This window comes from Eschrichtius robustus, chromosome 20, assembly GCF_028021215.1.
Source record: "Eschrichtius robustus isolate mEscRob2 chromosome 20, mEscRob2.pri, whole genome shotgun sequence".
Lineage (NCBI taxonomy): Eukaryota > Metazoa > Chordata > Mammalia > Artiodactyla > Eschrichtiidae > Eschrichtius > Eschrichtius robustus.
The window spans coordinates 48,770,627-48,790,440 of record NC_090843.1 but is presented as its reverse complement, the minus strand read 5'-3'; the positions used below and the strand labels follow the sequence as shown (position 1 = coordinate 48,790,440).

At 43.8% G+C, this 19,814-nt stretch overlaps 1 protein-coding gene across 1 annotated transcript; it reads right to left on the bottom strand.

Moving 5' to 3' along the window:
* Window positions 1-5,039: 5,039 nt before the first annotated feature.
* On the bottom strand, window positions 5,040-18,955 carry C20H17orf75 (chromosome 20 C17orf75 homolog). Its single transcript, XM_068531038.1, has 10 exons — window positions 18,667-18,955; window positions 17,648-17,728; window positions 14,350-14,475; window positions 13,296-13,439; window positions 12,993-13,050; window positions 11,055-11,174; window positions 10,218-10,282; window positions 9,928-10,064; window positions 9,009-9,112; window positions 5,040-7,124 (listed from the first exon to the last, which is right to left on the bottom strand). The coding sequence occupies exons 1-10, from the start codon at window positions 18,804-18,806 to the stop codon at window positions 6,909-6,911; spliced, it is 1,191 nt and encodes a 396-aa protein (XP_068387139.1). The 5' UTR covers window positions 18,807-18,955; the 3' UTR covers window positions 5,040-6,908.
* Window positions 18,956-19,814: the final 859 nt, after the last annotated feature.

Genomic DNA, 19,814 nt, shown 5'->3' with positions numbered 1-19,814 from the left:
GGCCAGTTGGAGGCTGCAGAGGAGGCTGCGAGGGGCAGAGGGGGATGGGGCGGGAGTTTGCATGAGAGGAAGGAGGGTGCTGAGAGATGGGAAAAAGCTTGCCCCCTTCTTTCTTGCCTTTCTCAGAGAGGCTACTGGGCTTTCTTGCCTTTCTCAGAGAGGCTCCCAGTAGCCTCTCTGAGAATCACTGACCGTGGGAGACTTGCCGTGGTGGAGGGAGACCTCGGGCCTTTCCAGGGACCTTCAGGACGCTGAGGTTTTCCTCGCCTTTGCCAAGTTCTGCTCTGATTCCCATCTAGAATAGACTCCCTATCTGAAAAGATTCTGTTGTATCTCCCTTAGGAGCTTTGGGGGCACAGGAGAGGCTGGAGCAGGAATGTTGAGGCCAAGTGCCCTTTTGAGTTGAGGGCACAGGAGGCTACAGTAAAAGGAACTCAATTCAGATGGAAAACTGCTCCTGGAGAAGAGCTGTAGGGTGCTTGGGTGAGTGTCAGAGGTGAGGGCAGCCTGTAGACTCAGATGCTCAGAGCTGGGAGGGATGATCAAATCCATCCCCCCACCCATTACCCAAGTGGCAAAACAAGGCTGAGGCAATGACCCCTGACAGAAGCTTGTGCCCACCCTGAGGGGTGGGTGTGGGGAGGATGGCCTTTGACAAACTACGCCATTCCCTTTATACCGCTCTGGGAACTCACAGCCACTGACAGCCCAGGAGGCTGCGTTCGTGCAGGAATGAGGCAGCCACGTGCCTGTCAGAGCCCTTAAATATACCAAGGTCCAGAGTCAGCCAGGCCAGGCATTTGGGGGTCTTGGGCCACTGTGATCGCACGTAAATGGTCAGGGTCCTCCTAGCCAGGGACACCCCCAAGCCGTGCCAAGCCCTTCCCTGGCTTTGCCCAGCAATAGATTGTTCTGGTCCCCGCATCTGGCTCCTGAGGTCCTGCTGCACTTGTGCCAACGCTGTGCGGAGGACTGCCAGCCCCAGGGTGGGGGATGAGCCTGGGTGTGGCTGAGCTGTGCCAGCCTGTGCCAGCCACTCTCTGCCCCCTGAGAGGCAGGTGTAGCTGGAAGAGTCTGCTTCTTAGGAGACTCTGAGCTGGAATGGGGGCCAAGAAGACTCGGGGGAGGATGGGCGGGGGGGCCTCAGCCCTGGGCTGCCACCACTGCTAACCCTAAGTGGCGCTGTCCTTTCCTGGAGGGACGGAAGCTGCTGGTACCCTGCTGCAAGGCAGGGCGTCCCCTCCAGGCCCTGGCACCTGAGAGCTCTGGGATGTGGGTGGAGGGAGCAGAGAGGGGCCTTCTTGTTTGGTGCGGCCTGGAGAGGGGCAAGAAGACTGTGAACCAGAAGAGTCTAGAAAGCCCTCAGAGAAGTACCCAGTACCTTCAGAGTTTCAGATGGAAGCCTGTTACCGAGACGGACTGCCTGAGGCGGAGGTCCTGTCTCCCATCCTGTTAAGTCTGCCCTGCAAGGTCTGGGACGCGCTAAGGGAGCCTCCTGCACGCCTCAGGCCTCCAGCCCCAGCGGCTCCCTGTCCAAAAACAACCCTGAAGTTCTTTGCTGTGCTTAACGCCCACCTCCACCACCTCTCCCAACCATCGCTCCAAGCAAGACTGCCCAGTGATGACGGTAGTCACTTCACACCACTCAGGTCTCCAACCCAGGGCCGGGAGACAGCTGTCCGGTAAGAAGGCTTTTACTTTTGGAGTCTGGGTTTCTCCCCGGCAAGTCCCTCTGTTCGCGAGCTCCCAGCACCTGCCAGCAGCACGTCCCCGTCCTCCGTCCTCCCTCCTCTAGTGTGGCCACCTGGCCAGGGTGCTGGGAAGCAGAGGGTGGAGTGAACCTTCAGGCTGTGGAGGCCGGTCGCCTTTCATCCACAGGCTCCAGAGACTGAAAGCTGAGGTTCCCCAAACAGCAGCCCTAGACTCACTCCCTCCCTAAACGGAAGAGGAATCACGGAAACTGGGGAAAGGAAAACAAACCTTCAGAGGAGAAATTTCGTTTTAATGGCACCATTCATCATTCATTTTTTAATTAGGAAAAGCTCCCTAAGGAGACGCTTTTGACAGCTAATGGGATTCTCAATTTCCATGAGAATCATTCTTGCCCAGAGGATTAGGGGAGTTGCTGCTCGCCAAGCCTGGATCTTCTTTCCCCAGTGTCCAATTTCGTTTGCAAATAATGACGATTCCCAGGTGCAGTGGAAACCCTTTCCTGACATCATTCATGTTGCTCCCAGTGCTGCCTGGAAAGCTCTGAAACTCCTCTGCCTTAAAAAACTGCCCAACACTGATCTTCCCCCGCCCAGGACTTGAGTAAGTGGAAACAAAAAACACAAGCTGCAATGTTTGTTTCTAAATATTTTTATATCGTGTATATTCTGTATATTTTTGTTGTAACATATTATTTGAGCACAGATTCCATTAAAGATTTTTTTTTTTTCTTTAAGCCACTGGTTATTCAAGAAGTGACCTGAAGGGCTGGCATTGGAGTCTATTTCATCTCAGTTTGAGTTAGGGTGGGGGAGGGGGAGGGGGAGAGTGTGGACAGCAGTGGGGGTGGGTCTACGACGTATGCGCTACAGATGGGGCATCCGTGCTCGGTGCTGGTGTTTCCAGCTCGGTGGTTCTTTTTTTTTTTTTATAAATTTATTTATTTATTTATTTATTTATTTATTTATTTATTTTTGGCTGCGTTGGGTCTCCGTTGCTGTGCGCGGGCTTTCTCCAGTTGTGGTGAGCGGGGGCTACTCTTTTGTTGTGGTGCACGGGCTTCTCATTGTCATGGCTTCTCTTGTTGCGGAGCACGGGCTCTGGGCGCCAGGGCTTCAGTAGTTGTGGCACGCAGGCTCTAGAGCGCAGGCTCAGTAGTTGTGGCGCACGGGCTTAGTTGCTCCGCGGCATATGGGATCCTCCTGGGCCAGGGCTCGAACCCGCATCTCCTGCATTGACAGGTGGACTCTTAACCACTGCACCACCAGGGAAGCCCAGCTTGGTGGTTCTTAACGTTTCTTGAATTACTGAGTTCTTTTGAGTGGTTGATGAAAGCACGATTTCTCTGCCCATAAAAATGCACAGACAGACAATTCTGTGTATGATTTAGGGGGAGAGGGCTGTGAATAAGGAAACTCATCCATAGTTTCAGGTCAAGAACCTCTGTGCCAGCTGTCCTGGTGGGTGCCCTGCCTTCCCCTTCCACTCTTACACGGTACCCCAATGAGAGCTTAATATTTTGACTATTATTATTGGAGGAATTGTCTTCAAAATATCCTAGGTACTTCCTTTTTTACCCCAATGGCCTAGTCTTTAGGTCTTTCTAGAGGCTGTCAGCACCCTGATCTGGAGAAGCGATTAGGAATGTTCTCAGGGTAAAAGGGCATGGACAGTTCACATACAGAAGGGGAAAATAAGAGGAGCATTAAGTGTTAAGGTAGAGTCTGGTGCTTGGTAAGTTTAACAATCGAGTGGGCTTTGAACGGGTGAAACCTGAGAAGGTGATCCGTTCTCACCAGTTTTTCTAAGCTGATGGCAGTGTATGTAGTTTTGCCATTCATAACTTTCGCTGGAGGATTAAACCACCCTGTTAAATTCACTGTGGGAGTTGTTTCCCTTGAATGTTTTCACATCAGTTTCCTGTGTATCATTTACAAATATTTTTAAATGCTTTCTGGGATGGCAGAAGTCACCCCAGAACAAACTTGAGAGCAGGGTTCAGCCTAAAGGTCCAGGAACCCACTTCTGTTTGGAGTGTGGAGAACTGACTCCCCTAGAAGGAAAGTCTGGACCCTGTCAGCAGCCGTGCTCCCAGGACTCAGTTCCAGGTTCCGACACACGAGGCAGTTAAAGGTAAGCTCCCTGGCAGCCAAAAGTCGTTAAGCCAGCTTTGGACTTGGCCTCTTATCCCTTCCTTCTTCACTCTTCGGCTTCCTCCCTTCTTCCCTTCTACCATTAAGTAATGGAAAGATTCTCATTCTTCCCATTACTTAATGTTTACCGATAATGAGGTAATTATGAAGACCGTTTACTGGGTACCTACTATGTGCCAGGGCACTGGGCGAGAGGCACTTTCAATCTTACTCTCATTTTATTGCACAGCTACTTGGTGTGAAGTGGGTATAAGTACACCCGTATTGACACATGACGGTGAGGCTTAGAGAAGTTCAGTAACTTGCTAGTAGGATCACACCCAAGACTGCCTGGTTCCGAAGTTCATGTTCTCAGCCTTCGGGTGTTTGTATAGCACTTTAAGGACACTAAGTCTGTAGAAGCATCGGGGTGTTTGTTTAAAGAGCCAGTCTCATTGCCCTGGGCCTAGGGCCATCGGTCACAGCCATAAACCTTGGAACATTCACTCGGTGTTCACTTAACAGGATCTCCATTTTGTCAGCCCTCCCAGAGGTAGGTCACAAGAAAATCAGCATCTATCACCCCCAATGTCCAGAATCTAGCATTTATGCCAACGCAGAGTGGTATGAAGTCCATGAGGCACATTTAAGAAGTTTAGCAGATATAGGACTGGAGGTGCCTTCTTAGACCTCCAAATGGAAAGACTTCATTGAAGCCAGTGGGGTTTCCATGACTAAGAAGACACATGGTTAGGAAAATGTAGTCCTAGTAACTGAATCTTATTTCTGAGACGCCTGCAGGCTTTTCTGGCATCTGGTATAAGTGATCCTCTGGTAAAGGAGAGGCATTCTGTCATGGTTAATAATGAATGAGAGTGAAAGGAATTGACTTGGGTTATTGAGTTCGAGAGGTAAACTTTACTGGACGATGAATAAAACATTGTGATGGAAATTGCTCCTACACTCTGCCTGATGCCTCCTGCAGGATGCAGAAAGGTGTCTCCCAGCAGGTGATTTGATTTTCTTCAACAAATTCCTTAGCCTAACAAGTATAATTTCCCCTATAAACTTGTTGCGAATTAATAAAAATGTCAGGCTGGAGAATTGAGCTCACTGAATAAAAATGACTGTGCTGGTGAGAAGCTAAGTTGTTTTATTATTATTATTGTAAATATAATTACAGACAAATTGAGACCATTTTTGATACGTGACAAACATACATTTCCTGTGTATAGCACACAAATAATACATAATGTATTCCACACTTGAACAAATGCTTTTTAAAACTTTAAAAGTTAATATATTAGCTTATTAAAATTTGAATACAGTACATGTTTTTGGTCATGAGCTCTTTGAGTTTCTTCACATGGCCCACAAGATATTCAACGCCATGTCACTATTTTCCTTGTCTACAGTAGTGATATACAGTTTATCATACACTTTTAAAATAAGACTGTTTTATATATAACTGTGTAATGTAGTGAGCTTACATTACAAAAAGTATATATAAAAGTACATATAAAGAATATGTAATTATGCCTTGACCCTATCCATAAATGACTTGAAGCAGGTAATACATTTGCTTTTAAATGCTATTTACAACATGGACTCTTGAATGATATGTGAATTTGAAAATGAAAAATATGTTTTCCAGACTCAAAATGTTGATGTCTTAACATTATTTAAAAATTTGATTTCCAAGTGGGCAACCCTACATTAGAAAAAGATTCAAGGGCTGTGCCATAAAATCGCTTGTTTTCCATAGTCATTCTGAATTTAATGCTATAAAAAAGATGCTACTTGGATTTTTTTTTTCTACACTGACTATGATCCAAGTTATTAAAGTTTAAAACCATATGAAAGCCTTTATGAGGATCCTGAATTGTACTTCTCATTAAAGAAAAGAAATGGCTCAGTGAGTCATGTCTCTAGACTTCTATATAAGAGAAAGCAGAAGGCCATTGTCAGTCATTTGCAAAGTTAAAACTCAGCACTTAATGTGAACTTAGATGAGTGTAGGAGAAGATTTTTACGGGCTTGTGTTCCTCTGAGCATCCTGAGGGCAGTGAGAACACAAGAATTCTGATCTTCTAAGCAAAAATCATTATCAAATGGATTTATTAAAGAGCTAAGCAGAACAAACTGCAGTCATACGTGTGTAGCTACAGTTGGCTTCCATGGGAATTATAAATGGCTCCGAGAACACTTTCAATTGATTCAGAATAAAACAATTTAAGGCTTGCAACAAATGTACAAAAAACTAAAAGCAATGATTAACCCTGACATGAAGAATCTCTGTTACATTTGCTTGTACAATTTATGTACTTTTGTTTCTTTTTTAACACTCGGTTTAAAAACTCCAGCATTTTCATCTGAAAGAAAAAAGAAAATATAGGCTCTTGGCAAATACCTGTGAACAAATGAAGAAAGTGATGGGGCCACTTCTGCAGTAGCTTTCCATCAGAGATAATGTTTTATCTTGAAGCTAGTACATCTATTTTTAAAGCTCATTTACTTCCTTACACACTCATGATTTATTTGCATATTGACATAAAAGCTGGCTTCCTCATCCATCCATTATCAATCAGACAAAAAAAATCTATCAAGCACCCACAGGATGCACAGATCTGTTTTTGAAATGGTGTCATGGTGTTAATCTGTCCTAAGACTAGAAGTACTTTTTTTAAAAGAAGCTATAGTACGTTGAGAAAGAAGTATTATCATCTTTCTGGGAGGAAAAGTTGCTAAATACTGCAGCAAACTCCTCACAGAAGCCACAAGATCTCCTCTGAAGTTTTTTAAGGAACAACTCCCTGAAGTCTAGAATTTATGAGACCAGCAAATGTAAAATTTTCACAACTCTAACACACATCTATCTAGGGCTCAGTGAAGACTTGCCTCAGATTTATATGTCTAATTAGGTTTAATCTTAAAAGTACAACATGAAAAAACCTAGAATATGTTTCAAATAATCTGAAATAGCAATCCTATGACAGTTATAACAACTGCAATTTCAAACGCCAAGGCTTGCATAACTTCACAATATAATCATCTCAAAACATGTGATCAAAAACTTTGGGTAGGAGCTTCTTTCATAAATTCTTCGAGGACAGCTACCACACTTTTGGCTTCGGGCATTTCTTCGTGTTCCACTTTAACAATCTTCAAAAGGATATCTCCACTACCACAGTTCTTTAGGAACATGTAACATTTAAACAAAGCATAATGACTCATTTCTGCCTGCCGGATAAATCTCTTCAAATTATTTGTGTCTTGTATGGCCTAGAAAAAGATTACCCAGTTAAATATATGTTTAGTGAGATAATAATGAAGCCTGAAAAAGATCTCCTATCCAGCTGAGAACTCAACATATGTTACTGAAATGTTTGCTTTTTATTTTTGAATATTTTCATCATTTTTATTGCTAATATACTTTGCCCTTGGTAGAACAAAATCTTTTATACATATAAAGTAAAAATACTTTACAAATCTCCTAAATAAGGTGACAACATGCCTCCCCACCAAAATTTTGAACGCTTAGGCATGGAACTCCTTTTTTTGTGCTTTCCAACTAAGATATGTCACAAATTACAAGACTGATGTCCTTGAAATATAAGCAAGCATTCAATCCAATTAATTGGATATGCAGTGGTACATATGCAGAAGCCACTGAAAAATATAAATGGAATGCCTTTTGAGGATTCTAGTTCGTGTTTGTTTTTAAAATATTATTTTAATTATTGTGAATAAGGCTTATGGTACAAAATACATACAGAATAATGCAAATTTATGGTTAAGACCCGGACTCTACTTGACAATTTATCAAAAAATATAAAGATATTGTTTACATATAGAGAATGACAGGTAACATCTTTCATTAGTATTGCCTTTACAATTTATAATGTCGCTATATCATAGTGGATAGATTTGCTCCATTGAAATGTGTCTTTTTGTTTGTTTATTTGCAAACAGTAAACTAACATGAAAAAATGTTCAGCCTGAATAATAATTAAAGACAGATGTGAATAGCTATGGAGTGCCAATATTAAATTAATAAAAATAAATAAGATTGATAAAAACTGTTATATTAGGTTCTGCATAGAAAACCCACACACATTGCTGGCCATTCTGTAATTTGTTCCTATTTTTCTGAAGTGCAAGCTGGCAATTTGTAATAGGAACCAAAGCATTCAAACACTTTAACTTGGTAATCCCACTTTTGGGAATATACCCTAAGGTAATAGTCCAAAGGAAAAAAATATGATCCAGCAATGCTCCTTCTGCATCTACCTGAAGAAAACAAAAACACCTATTCAAAAAGGTATCTGCACCCTCATGTTCCCTGCGGCATCACCGACGACATGAAGAACCCAACTGTCCACTGATGGATGACTGGACAAAGAAACTGTGGTATATATACACAGCGGAATACCACTCAGCCATGAAAAAGAATGAGATCCTGCCATCGGTGACAACACAGATGGACCTCAAGGGCACCATGCTAAGTGCTAAGTGAAACAAGTCCGATAGAGAAAGACAAATACCACACGATCTCTTCTACATGTGGAATCCAAATATGTATAGATTTTAAAAAAAAACCAAAAAAAAAACAAGCTCATAGACTTAGAGAACAGACTGGTGGCCACCAGAGGCAGGAGGTAGGGAGTGGGAGAAATGGGCAACCCGTTTTGGTTTTGGTTGAAATAAACTGAATTTTTAAAATGCAAATAAAGGGACTTCCCTGGTGGTCCAGTGGTTAAGAATCCGTCTTGCAATGCAGGGGATGCTGGTTCGATCCCTGGTCAGGGAACTAAGATCCCACATGCTGTGGGGCAACTAAGCCTGCGCGCCACAACCAGAGAGCCCGCACACCGCAATGAAGAGCCCGCACTCTGCAACTAAGACCCGACACACCCAAAAAATAAATTAAAAAAAAAAAAAAAAAAGCAAATAAAAACAGTGATATACCATCGTCACCTGTCAGATTAGCAAAGATGAAAAGTTTAGGTACCCAGTGGTCACTGGGTATGGGAAAACTGGCACTGAGGATTCTAGTTTTGAGAATGACATCATAGCTACAAAGCAGATTTGTTACTCAGTCACTGGTACTAATTACAATTCAGACAAAGACTACGTGTGGCACTTGGCACACAGCCAATTAGTTACCTTTAGTTTAAAGTTCTCCAGGACTTGTCGAAAAAGAAAAGGGTTACCTCCTTCAGCACCATTCAAAAAAGCCTGCATCCAATCCTCACAAAACCGATTGCTTCCTATAAAATATTTTAGAAAAAATAAAAGTGAAATCACAAGACATTTATTCTTCCTTTCTTTTTATTTATTTTCTTGTTTTTAAATTGAGGTGTAATTGACATATTAGTTTCAGGTGCACAACATAATGATTCAATATTTGTATACATCATGATATTCTTTCCTCCTTTATAAAAACTCTTATAATGAATTATTTAACATTTCTATAATGGTCTAAAAAAACTTAACTCACCACCTGGTTAAGAAATACCAAAATGGTTGAAGCTCCAATGTGCCTCTTCCCAATCGCATCCCCTTCCTTTCCCATCAGAAAGGATTATCATGCCCGTGTCTTTCTTTAAACTTTTGCCACATACTTTATCTCTAAGCCCTATATAGTATTATTTTGCATATGTTAAAACTGTATTTTTCTTTAATGGCTCTTGCACTATATAATATGTTTGTGTGCTATACTGAGACATATAGCTCTAGTTCACTCATTGTCACGGCTATATAGTATTCCATTGTACGAATAGAACAGTTTATCAATTCTCCTGTTGACAGACACTTAAGCTGCTTTCAGTTCTTTGCTATTGCAAACAGTGCCCTTATGAACATCTTGTATTTGTCTCCTTGTGTACATATACAAGAGTTCTCTATATCTAGGAGAAGAATTGCTAGGCATGACATGATTTCCATGTTTCTAGAACTGCTATTGTTTTTGGTGATTTGGGGATAAACATGTAAAACTGCACAAGACAGGAAGGATAAGTTTGCATCATTTGTTCTCAGCGCAAAAAAGGAGATTCACAAGCCTCCTCCCGGGGTTGTGGCTCACCTGCGTTGTGGAACTGAGGCTGGGAGCTACTACAATCGATGATCACAGACTTATGCTGCTCCTCCGTCATGGCCATGCACAAAGACGTCATGGTGCCTTCGTGAATAAGGCCTTGGAGACTGGCCACACTCAGAAACCTGCCACACACACAATCCTTTTGCACAAATTATATTACAGGATGGGAGGGAGGAAGCAAATTCATTCTGCATTGGGAGTGGGGGTGGGTGTCAAAAACATAAATATCAGGCTTGCTGTGGAAAAGGTTCTCTCTTTGCAAAACTGTTCTTTACCTGTGAATGTCTCTCTTTGTTTTTTCATCTGATTCTTTAACCTCAACAGGAGTATAACTCAGAGCCTATGAGAGAAAAATAAAGCCTAACTGATACATGTATTCCAGTTTTCCTTGTTGAGCAGCCACTTGTGACTAAACATCACCTCCCCCAATAACCACCACGCTAGACGATGCTTGCTGGGCACTGTCCGGGAGCTCTCCAGAGCCTTGTTCAGCTGTTGCTTACTAATGGTCTGAAACCTGGCTTCACCACCTGGGCTTGCGGGGCCATCCAGCCCCAGCTGCATCTACCTACCACATATTTACATGAAAAACCTGGCCATTTACTTGAGCCTACCCCATTGTCTGGATATTTTAGTGAATTTTTCATTTGGACATTTTTATATAGGTAAAATCACTTTTGATTTCCATTTTCCTTCTCAAATTATTTTGGAAATTACACCTCTTCCAGATCACTTCAAAGAGTAATTATTTTAGGGAGTTCCCTGCTGGTCTAGTGGTTAGGATTCGGGGCTTTCACTGCCGTGGCCCAGGTTCAATCCCTGGTCGGGAACCAAGATCACATAAGCTGTGCAGCGCGGCCAAAAAAAAAAAAAGTAATTATTTTACAACTTTTATCCTATTAGAAGACTCAGTATTTGCAATTCTACCTTAGTAGTGTAACTTTCTAGATCTGAATAAATAGAGTGTGGTCTATCCTAATTGCAGGCATTGTCTGAATGAATGTTCAGGGGGGAAGGTAATGTTCAGAGAAAATAAGTATGTCTTTAAATAATCCAAACTCGGCCAAAGTGATTCTCAATTAAGGAAATGCTTTTGTTTGGGCAATACTTACAGCATGTAGCAGAAAGGTAAGCTGCTCCTGAAAGAGATGAACCACCCTTTGGATTGGGCATACAACATCCTCAAACCAGCTGCTCAGGTAGGACTGTACGTGGTTCTCCCCACCCCTTTCCTAGATCAAGAGAGAATGTCATTTGCTTTGATATCAGCCTTCACCTTAGTGGACTTAACATTTTCTTCATGATACTCTTGACAGTGAAAAGAACTGGGGACAGACACCTTCTTTTAAGCTAACACCACAAATTTTAAAAAAGGAATTGTGATATAACTTTGCTGGGCTTGTTGGGCAGAGTGGGGATTAATTCAGTACTGCATTTCTTAAAAACACACTAAGAAATGCGTTATATAAAATGAAGAGACTGAATTAATAGGGTTCCATGCTATTTCTTCACTGAAAGGAGTTGGGGCATTTACATGTCAATCTCCTCCCACTGTACTGTGAACTCTTGGAGATACCCTCTTAATAATCCTCTCCCCAGCACCTGGCACAGCATCTGAACCGTCCATGGATGAGCTTATAAAGTGCCTGTTGAATGACTGAAAGAATGCAGATAGTTCGTTCACACTCGAAATGCAAACAGGGAAGGATACGAGTCATCGCATTAAAGCACTCAAGCCCACTCCAGGTGTCAGACACGCTGCCAGGAGCTCATTTGGCTTCCTTGGCTGTGCTGCTCCCTGGGGCTGGAGGGAGAGCTCCAGCCTGGGAGAGCAGCTCCCCCTAGACTCGTATCCCCAGCTCACTCCTATGCTATCCATTCCCCTCCTGCAGTGTCTTGTAAGCACATGCACGACAAGTGAAAGGAATTATTACCACATGTAATGGGTAGTAAATTTATAAGAGTTATGACTTAACTGCCACCAACCAAACGCGTAGTTTTTAAAAGGTATGGATAAAGGAATCGATACGGATGTATCTAATTCATAAAAGATCGATTAATGAAAAATGGGATGTTTCTAAAAATCTTTGAGGTTGAGTTCAAGGACAGTCATCCCATTGCATAGCATGTCTCTGGTGCCAGAGGCTTTGTGGGCCATTAGTTCTGACCAGAATATAAATCTTACGTGTCTAGAAATTGGGAAAAGAACGTCATCTTCCTCGCTTGGCATGTTACTATATACCTTTGAATTTAATTGATTGAATTTTTCATAAATGCAAAACTTCAGAAGCAGTCTTGTGAAACTTACAGCACTTATAGGACTATGTTCCCTGCTTCCCTTAACAAGCACCTTTCTTTTTTTTCTTCCTTTTTTAAAACAAATCCATTTTAAATTAATTTATTTATTTTTGGCTGCGTTGGGTCTTCATTGCTGTACACGGGCTTTCTCTAGTTGTGTGGAGTGGGGGCTACTCTTCATTGTGGTGTGCGGGCTTCTCATTGCCATGGCTTCTCTTGTTGCGGAGCACGGGTTCTAGACACGCGGGCTCACTAGTTGCGGTGCACGGGCTCTAGAGCGCAGGCTCAGTAGTTGTGGCGCATGGGCTTAGTCGCTCCGCAGCATGTGGGATCTTCCCGGACCAGGGCTCGAACCCGTGTCCCTTGCATTGGCAGGCGGATTCTTAACCACTGCGCCACCAGGAAAGCCCCCAAGCACCTTTCTATTAGCCCGCAACGTAGCACATTTTCAGAATTCCTAAGTGTCTGTGTCCACCTGGATGATTTGACAAGTATAGCAGTTGCATAATGTTAATCATCCCAGTCTTTAAAAATATTAATGCAGGGACATCCCTGGTGGTCCAGCGGTTAAGACTCCATGCTCTCAATGCAGGGGGCCCAGGTTCAATCCCTGGTCAGGGAACTAGATCCCGCACGCCACAACTAAAGATCCCACGTGCCGCAACTAAGACCCAGCACAACCAAATAAATAATAAATATTTTAAAAAAAAGAATGAAACTCTTTTTAAAAAAAATAAACACAATCATCTTACCTCACAGTTCATGTTATTTTTCAGCCCTTGAATATACTTGTCCAATTCAAGCCTGAAAGTATGTTCTTAAGGAAGCAATAAAGGATGAATCAAGAAAGGGTTTTATCTCTCAGTAGGTAATATAAAAATCTCTCAAATAACTGTCAATTAAAACAAGCCAAGACAAACTGGTCGTATGGAGGTCTGAAATTGAAGTTAATGCATAAGAGGTAGAAAACCTTTTCGGAGGTTGCTAGTAATAATCCTCTACTTGCCTGCCAACATTTTCCTTCCTGATACCCTCAAAGACCAAAGAAAGGATATAGCTCAAGTCCTTTTTCAGACCCTCCTAAAAAGCAGACCACATACTCTGAACAGTTATGTTCAGAGTCTGTTGTTGCTGTTTGGGAAAGCAGTTTTTCTTGTTGGAAAAGGCAGTAATAACAACCAACTCGGTAACCTGGAGTTCTAGAAAAGAAAGAAAAAGGTTAAATGTATTATTTTGATAACTCATGCATGTAGTTCTGTAGACTCCTCTGAGCCCTGGTCATCCTGATCTGGCAATACCATTAGACTGCTCAGTAGGTCAGAGCTTCCCAGACTTCTTGGTTTACTTGTAACAACAGAGGAAAATGAACATATACCGTAACGGGCTTTAGCTAAAGCAGCACCTAACAAACATGGAATTTCTTTGAATTCTCCTGTCTTATGTGAAAAATTCATGCAAATTTCACTCTTGTTCATAGTTTATCCATGTTCACATAAATATAATCATCTTTTCTCCCTCCCCTAAACCTTCACGAATCAGTGAAGCCCCAGGCAGATGTGAAGTGTTTATCCGATGGCCTTATCTTTGGGATGTGGCCTCATACTCCTGAGAGGACTTGATGCCAATATCATGGTCTGAAGTGAACTACAATCAAGGGGTGTAGTGGAAAGATGGCTGGAATTCAACTGAGGACACCTATATTTAAGCATGAATTCCATCAATGTGACCAGCCTTGGGACCTCAAGTTCTCTAAGTTTATGACTTCATCTGAAAATGGAAGTAAGAGTATCTGCTTTATCACCCCTTTGTAAGGAGAATGGCATTGAAGTTTGTGAAAGCCCTTTACAACTGTAAAGTATACAGTTTTAGTTTTGGTAATCAGCTCTTTTCTTCCAAGTACAAGGCTAAATGTATACACTGAGGAGGCAGAGTCTCTGCCACTCACTTAATTCCATTCCACAAAAATGTGTGTGAGGCCCAGTGCTCAGCTGCCAGGGAACAAAGATGAACTTTGCAGGTCTAGTAGGTACTGATCTTTTGGAGTTTCTCACCACTTCTCATATTTAGCTCAGAAATAAAATCTCAGGATACAGCACATTTTATACTTACCTCAGCTCCACAGATGCAACATTACCCAGCCCTTCAAAGACTGCTCCCTTAGAAAGGCGCTTAGCAATGAAACTGCACAGCTCTGGCTCCAATTCAGATGGTAGATTAGTATCCGCCAAGGAGAGGCTTGACAAATGAAAGACACACGTTCCTTACCAGTGGACTCTGCATTTACACCCCGGAAGTCAGACAGGACATCGCTAAAAGCCCTCACTAAGGACTCGGCAAAGCTTTCTATCTGACTCCTGTTGGTGAGGCTTCTAGGAATGTATATCACCAAGTATGATCTACCTCATCCATTTAAAATAGTTCTATCTTTCCAGCTCATTCTCTCTAGTATTATGACTCCACTGGGACCCCCAAGCCACTGACCTTGTATCTTTTTCACAGAAACCTCAAGTTTCTCATCCTCACCTCCTTCCTCCTTACCCAGCTTAAATTCCAGTCATTGTAATCACACCCCTGCACACATTCTCATTCAACCCCTTTGTTTTCACCTCCCTGTACCTGCTTAGCAAAACTTCAGCCCTGGTTAGTCCAGCTCTCTACCTACTCGGCATCTGCACCTATGCAGCTGAATGTGGTTGGACAAAAACCCATATCCACAGTGTCTAGTCTCATTTTAAATTAATGACCACTAGGAATTCCCTGGCGGTCCAGCGGTTAGGTTGGTGGTTTCACAGCCGTGGGCCCGGGTTCGATCCCTGGTCGGGGAACTAAGATCCTGCAAGCCGTGCAGCACAGCCAAAATACATAAATAAATAAATAAATTGAATTAATGACCACTAGCCTCCAGTGGGCCCTACCGCTGCCCAGCTATCACAACATTTCCTGGTTCACTCATTCTTCTACTCTTTGAGATCTCTATTTTTCTTTAAATTAATTAATTAATTTATTTATTTATTTTGGCCGCGTTGGGTCTTCGTTGCTGAGCGCGGGCTTTCTCTAGTTGTGGTGAGTGGGGGCTACTCTTCTTTGCAGTGCACGGGCTTCTCATTGTGGTGGCTTCTCTTGTTACGGAGCACGGGCTCTAGGCACGCGGGCTTCAGTAGTTGTGGCTCGTGGGCTCTAGAGCGCAGGCTCAGTAGCTGTGGGACACATGGCTTAGTTGCTTCACGGCATGTGGGATCTTCCCAGACCAGGGCTCGAACCCGTGTCCCCTGCATTGGCAGGCGGATTCTTAACCACTGTGCCACCAGGGAAGTCCCTCGAGATCACTATTTCATGTCTCCTCTTCTTTCCTCAATCCTCCAACTACCTACTACCCATGAGTAAACACAGCAGCTTAGTGATCATTTATGAGCTAAACATAAACACTTCAGTTTGGTTGAGATTAGAATATAAACAGAAACTATGAATTAAATATGCAGGAAGAAAAGCTCTTCTATCACCAAACTTCCCAATAGAAAATATAAACCCAATACGCCTCACATCTTTGGTTTCATGTTATGGAAATTTTCAAACATATAAAAGTAGAGAGAATAGTATAATGAACCCACATGTACCTACCACCCAGTTTTGATAATTATCAGCTTATGGGCAATCTTGTTTCACTTGGCGGGGGCAGGGATAAACTGGGAGATTGGGATTGACTTTTTTTTTTTTAACTTATTTATTTTTTAAATTTATTTTCGTCTGCGTTGGGTCTTTGTTGCTGCTTGCAGGCTTTCTCTAGTTGTGGCGAGCGGGGGTTACTCTTCATTGCGGTGCGTGGGTTTATCATTGTGGTGGCTTCTCTTGTTGCGGAGCACGGGCTCTAGGCGCGTGGGCTTCAGTAGTTGCGGCATGTGGGCTCAGTAGTTGTGGCTCGCGGGCTCTAGAGCACAGGCTCAGTAGTTGTGGGACACATGGCTTAGTTGCTTCACGGCATGTGGGATCTTCCTGGACCAGGGATCGAACCCATGTCCCCTGCACTGGCAGGCAGATTCTTAACCACCGTGCCACCAGGGAAGTCCCTCGAGATCACTATTTCATGCCTCCTCTTCTTTCCTCAATCCTCCAACTACCTACTACCCATGAATAAACACACCAGCTTAGTGATCATTTATGAGCTAAACATAAACACTTCAGTTTGGTTGAGATTAGAATATAAACAGAAACTATAAATTGAATATGCAGGAAGAAAAGCTCTTCTGTCATCAAACTTCCCAGTATAAAATATAAACCCAATACGCCTCACATCTTTGGTTTCACGTTATAGAAAATTTCAAACATATAAAATATAGAATAGTATAATGAACCCACATGTACCTACCACCCAGTTTTGACAACTATCAGTTTATGGGCAATCTTGTTTCACTTGGGGGGGGGGATAAATTGGGAGACTGGGATTGACTTTTACACACTACTATATATAAAATAGATAACTAAAAAAGACCTAGTATATAGCACAGAGAACTCTACTCAATACTCTGTAATAGCCTATATGGGGAAAGAATCTAAAGAAGAGTGGCTATATGTATACATATAACTGATTCACTTTGCTGTACACCTGAAACTAACACAACATTGTAAATCAACTATACTGCAATAAAAATTATTTTTTAAAAAATCTTGTTTCACCTGTACTCCCATGTTGTCCATACCTCCCACTTCCCAGACTTATTTTGAAGCAAGTTTCTGGAATCATATTATTTCATTCCTAAATTTCTCATTAGGTATCTCTAAAAATGAGGACTTAAAAAAAAAAAAATATATATATATATATATATATATATATATCCGCAATTCTATTACAGTACCTGAAAAATTCCTTAAATCATCCATCATCCAGTCACTCAGTGAACATATTTTTGTATTATACTCCACTTTGCATCCATCAAGTATTGAGGTTCATTCATTCATATATATATAAGTATATATTAAATATCTGCCCTGTGCCAGGTACCACTCAAGGTACGAGGTAGGGAGACATCGATGAACAATAGAGACAGCAATCCCTGCTATCTTGGAGTTTACACTGTAGCGTGCAGCAGAGGAGCTATGAAAGGGTATTCAGTGGGGGGGGGGGGGAGGATTTTAAATTTCTTGATACTTATATGATATTGAATATTTACTGGAGTTCCAATCAAGAAGCTCAGAATAACTGTGTGGCTAATCACAAGGGTATTTGGATCTGCCCCAGCCTTGAATAAATGAACTAATAAGAAAATCAAGATGAGGTTCCTATGGGAGAGGTGGGCTTGATGGTTTGACTCAGGGAAAGCTGCGTGGAGACAGGGTACCCACTGACATCTGCAGGCCAGAGATGCCCTTAAGAGAAAAGCACATACGCGGGTTATGGCCAAGCTGTTTTTACCTGAAATCATCACCAGAGGGAGTTTCTGCATTTGTGCCACTTGGGCTTCCATCATCACTGTCCGCTCGCTGCTGTGCCAATCTGCACGCCGCAAAAGCAAGTCAGCTATCAACTTATGGGTTCTAACTCAAGTGGAGTATGGGGCCCCCCACCCCCCGCAAGCAGGATAGGGGCAGTCAACTAAAAATGCTGCAAGGTAGAAGTGCTTGAATCCTCCACTGCCTCCATTGACAGGGGAAAACCCATAAAACAGCCCTGACAAGAGCTCCTTCTCTCTCCAGGCCACTTAAGGGGTGGAGGAAAGGCTAAATTAAACATCCAGAAGAGTCAAGGAAATTTACTCTTAAAAACAGACTTCACAGGGAATTCCCTGGCGGTCCACTGGTTAGGACTCGGAACTTTCACTGCTGAGGGCCTGGGTTCAATCCCTGGTCAGGGAAATAAGATCCCCCAAGCCACGCACTACGGCCAAAACAAAAACAAAAACAGACTTTACAGGGCCAGAAGAACCCCAGGAAGTCTGCTGGGGCAGAGGGAAAAGAGGCAGCAAGGACAGAGGGTAACTAGAAGGTGGGCGTGGGGGTAGGGATGGCGGGTTGGGGATGGAGGAAAGTGAGGAGACAATGACAGGAAGGACAGGGGATGGGAACTGACATTATTGAGCGTGCGTGGCACTGCGCTAAACAAAAGGCAGGGGCGACAGGAAGGGGCTGGAAGATGTCAAGGACAGGGCGCAGAGGCATGGGAGGGCCAGGGACAAAAGTCCAGGATGGGGGCCCGGAAGTACCGCGTGAGGCGAGGAGGGCCCTGAGGGCCAGAGACCTTGGCTGGGAGGGGAGAAGACGGCGTTTGAGAGCCGCCAGGCTGCGGGACCCGGGGTGGGCTGCGGGACCCGGGGTGGGCTGCGGGACCCGCGGCGGGCTGCGGGACCCGGGGTGGGCTGCGGGACCCGGGGTGGGCTGCGGGGTCGGGCGGCGGGGCCGGGGGGGCGGGGCCACAAGGGCGGCCGGGCGCTGCACCTGCTTCCGCGGTAGCTGTAGAGACAGTAGTGGCTGCTGGGCGGTGGCTCGAGTCTCCGCTCCTCGGCGGAGCCACCCTCCTCGCTGCTCTCTACCTCCTTTTCATCCCCATCCAGCGATTCCTGCAAGGAGGGGAGCATCGCGGCGGCCACTGAACGACCCCGTGTCCCCGCCAAACCGCTCCCCCGCTGCCGTACAGTCCTCGGTGGCCCGGCTCCTCCGGCTCCCGGCCCTCGCGTATCTGCGTTCCGCCGGTTTCCCGGGCTCTCAGGCGAGGAAGCTGGACCGCCCCCTGATTTTTATCTCTTCTTCTCTCACATCATTCAGGTCTCTGCAGAAACGTCACTTCCTCAGAGAGAACTTCTTGACTGCCCTATGCAAAACACATCCCACACGCACCTCTCCTGCTGTCCCATCAGTCTCTGTCCTGTCCCCTTATATTTACTTCTTCTTCATCGCACTTACCCCCACGTTATGTATTTGTTTACTATGTCTCTCCCACTAGAATGTCAGCTTGTTCACTGCTATATCCTCTGTCCTAGCCCATGGCCTACGGTGCTCAAGAACTGTTTGCTGAATTAGTTCTAAGATTTTGTAACGCCTAAGCATGTTTTTCTTGCACGTTTCACCCTATCACCGTATCAAAGATATTAAAGTACACCTACATCTCATGTTAACTTTATATAGAAAAATAATATCTAACATGTACTGAGCAGTTTCTGTGTGTGAGGACCCTTCTAAGTGCTTTACAAATACTTACTCATTTAATTCTCACAACTCCGTGAGGTAAATATTATTATCCCATTTGACAGATGAGTAAACCAAGGCCAGTATCACTTAACTTGTCCATGGTAAAATAGCTAATAAGTGGCAGAGTGGCATTCAAACCCACTCTGGCTCTAGAACTTTTTTTTTTTTTTTTTTTTAATTTATCTTTGGCTGCCCCGGGTCTTCATTGCTGCCCACAGGCTTTCTCTAGTTGCGGCGAGTGGTGCGCGGGCTTCTCATTGCACTGTCTTCTCTTGTTGCGGAGCGCAGGTTCTCGGCACATGAGCTTCAGTAGTTGTGGCGCACAGGCTTGGTTGCTCCGCGGCATGTGGGATCTTCCCGGACCAGGGCTCGAACCCGTGTCCCCTGCATTGGCAGGC

Bases quoted from the DNA above. Each gene is read 5' to 3' on its own strand.
- C20H17orf75 (XM_068531038.1), bottom strand. From the start codon at position 18,806: ATGCTCCCCTCCTTGCAGGAATCGCTGGATGGGGATGAAAAGGAGGTA. The intron at 10,283-11,054 runs GTAAGTATTGCC...TTTCTCTCATAG, and splicing joins TTACCTTTCTGCTACATGCT to GCTCTGAGTTATACTCCTGT. The intron at 7,125-9,008 runs GTAACTAATTGG...ATCTTTTTCTAG, and splicing joins TGGAGAACTTTAAACTAAAG to GCCATACAAGACACAAATAA.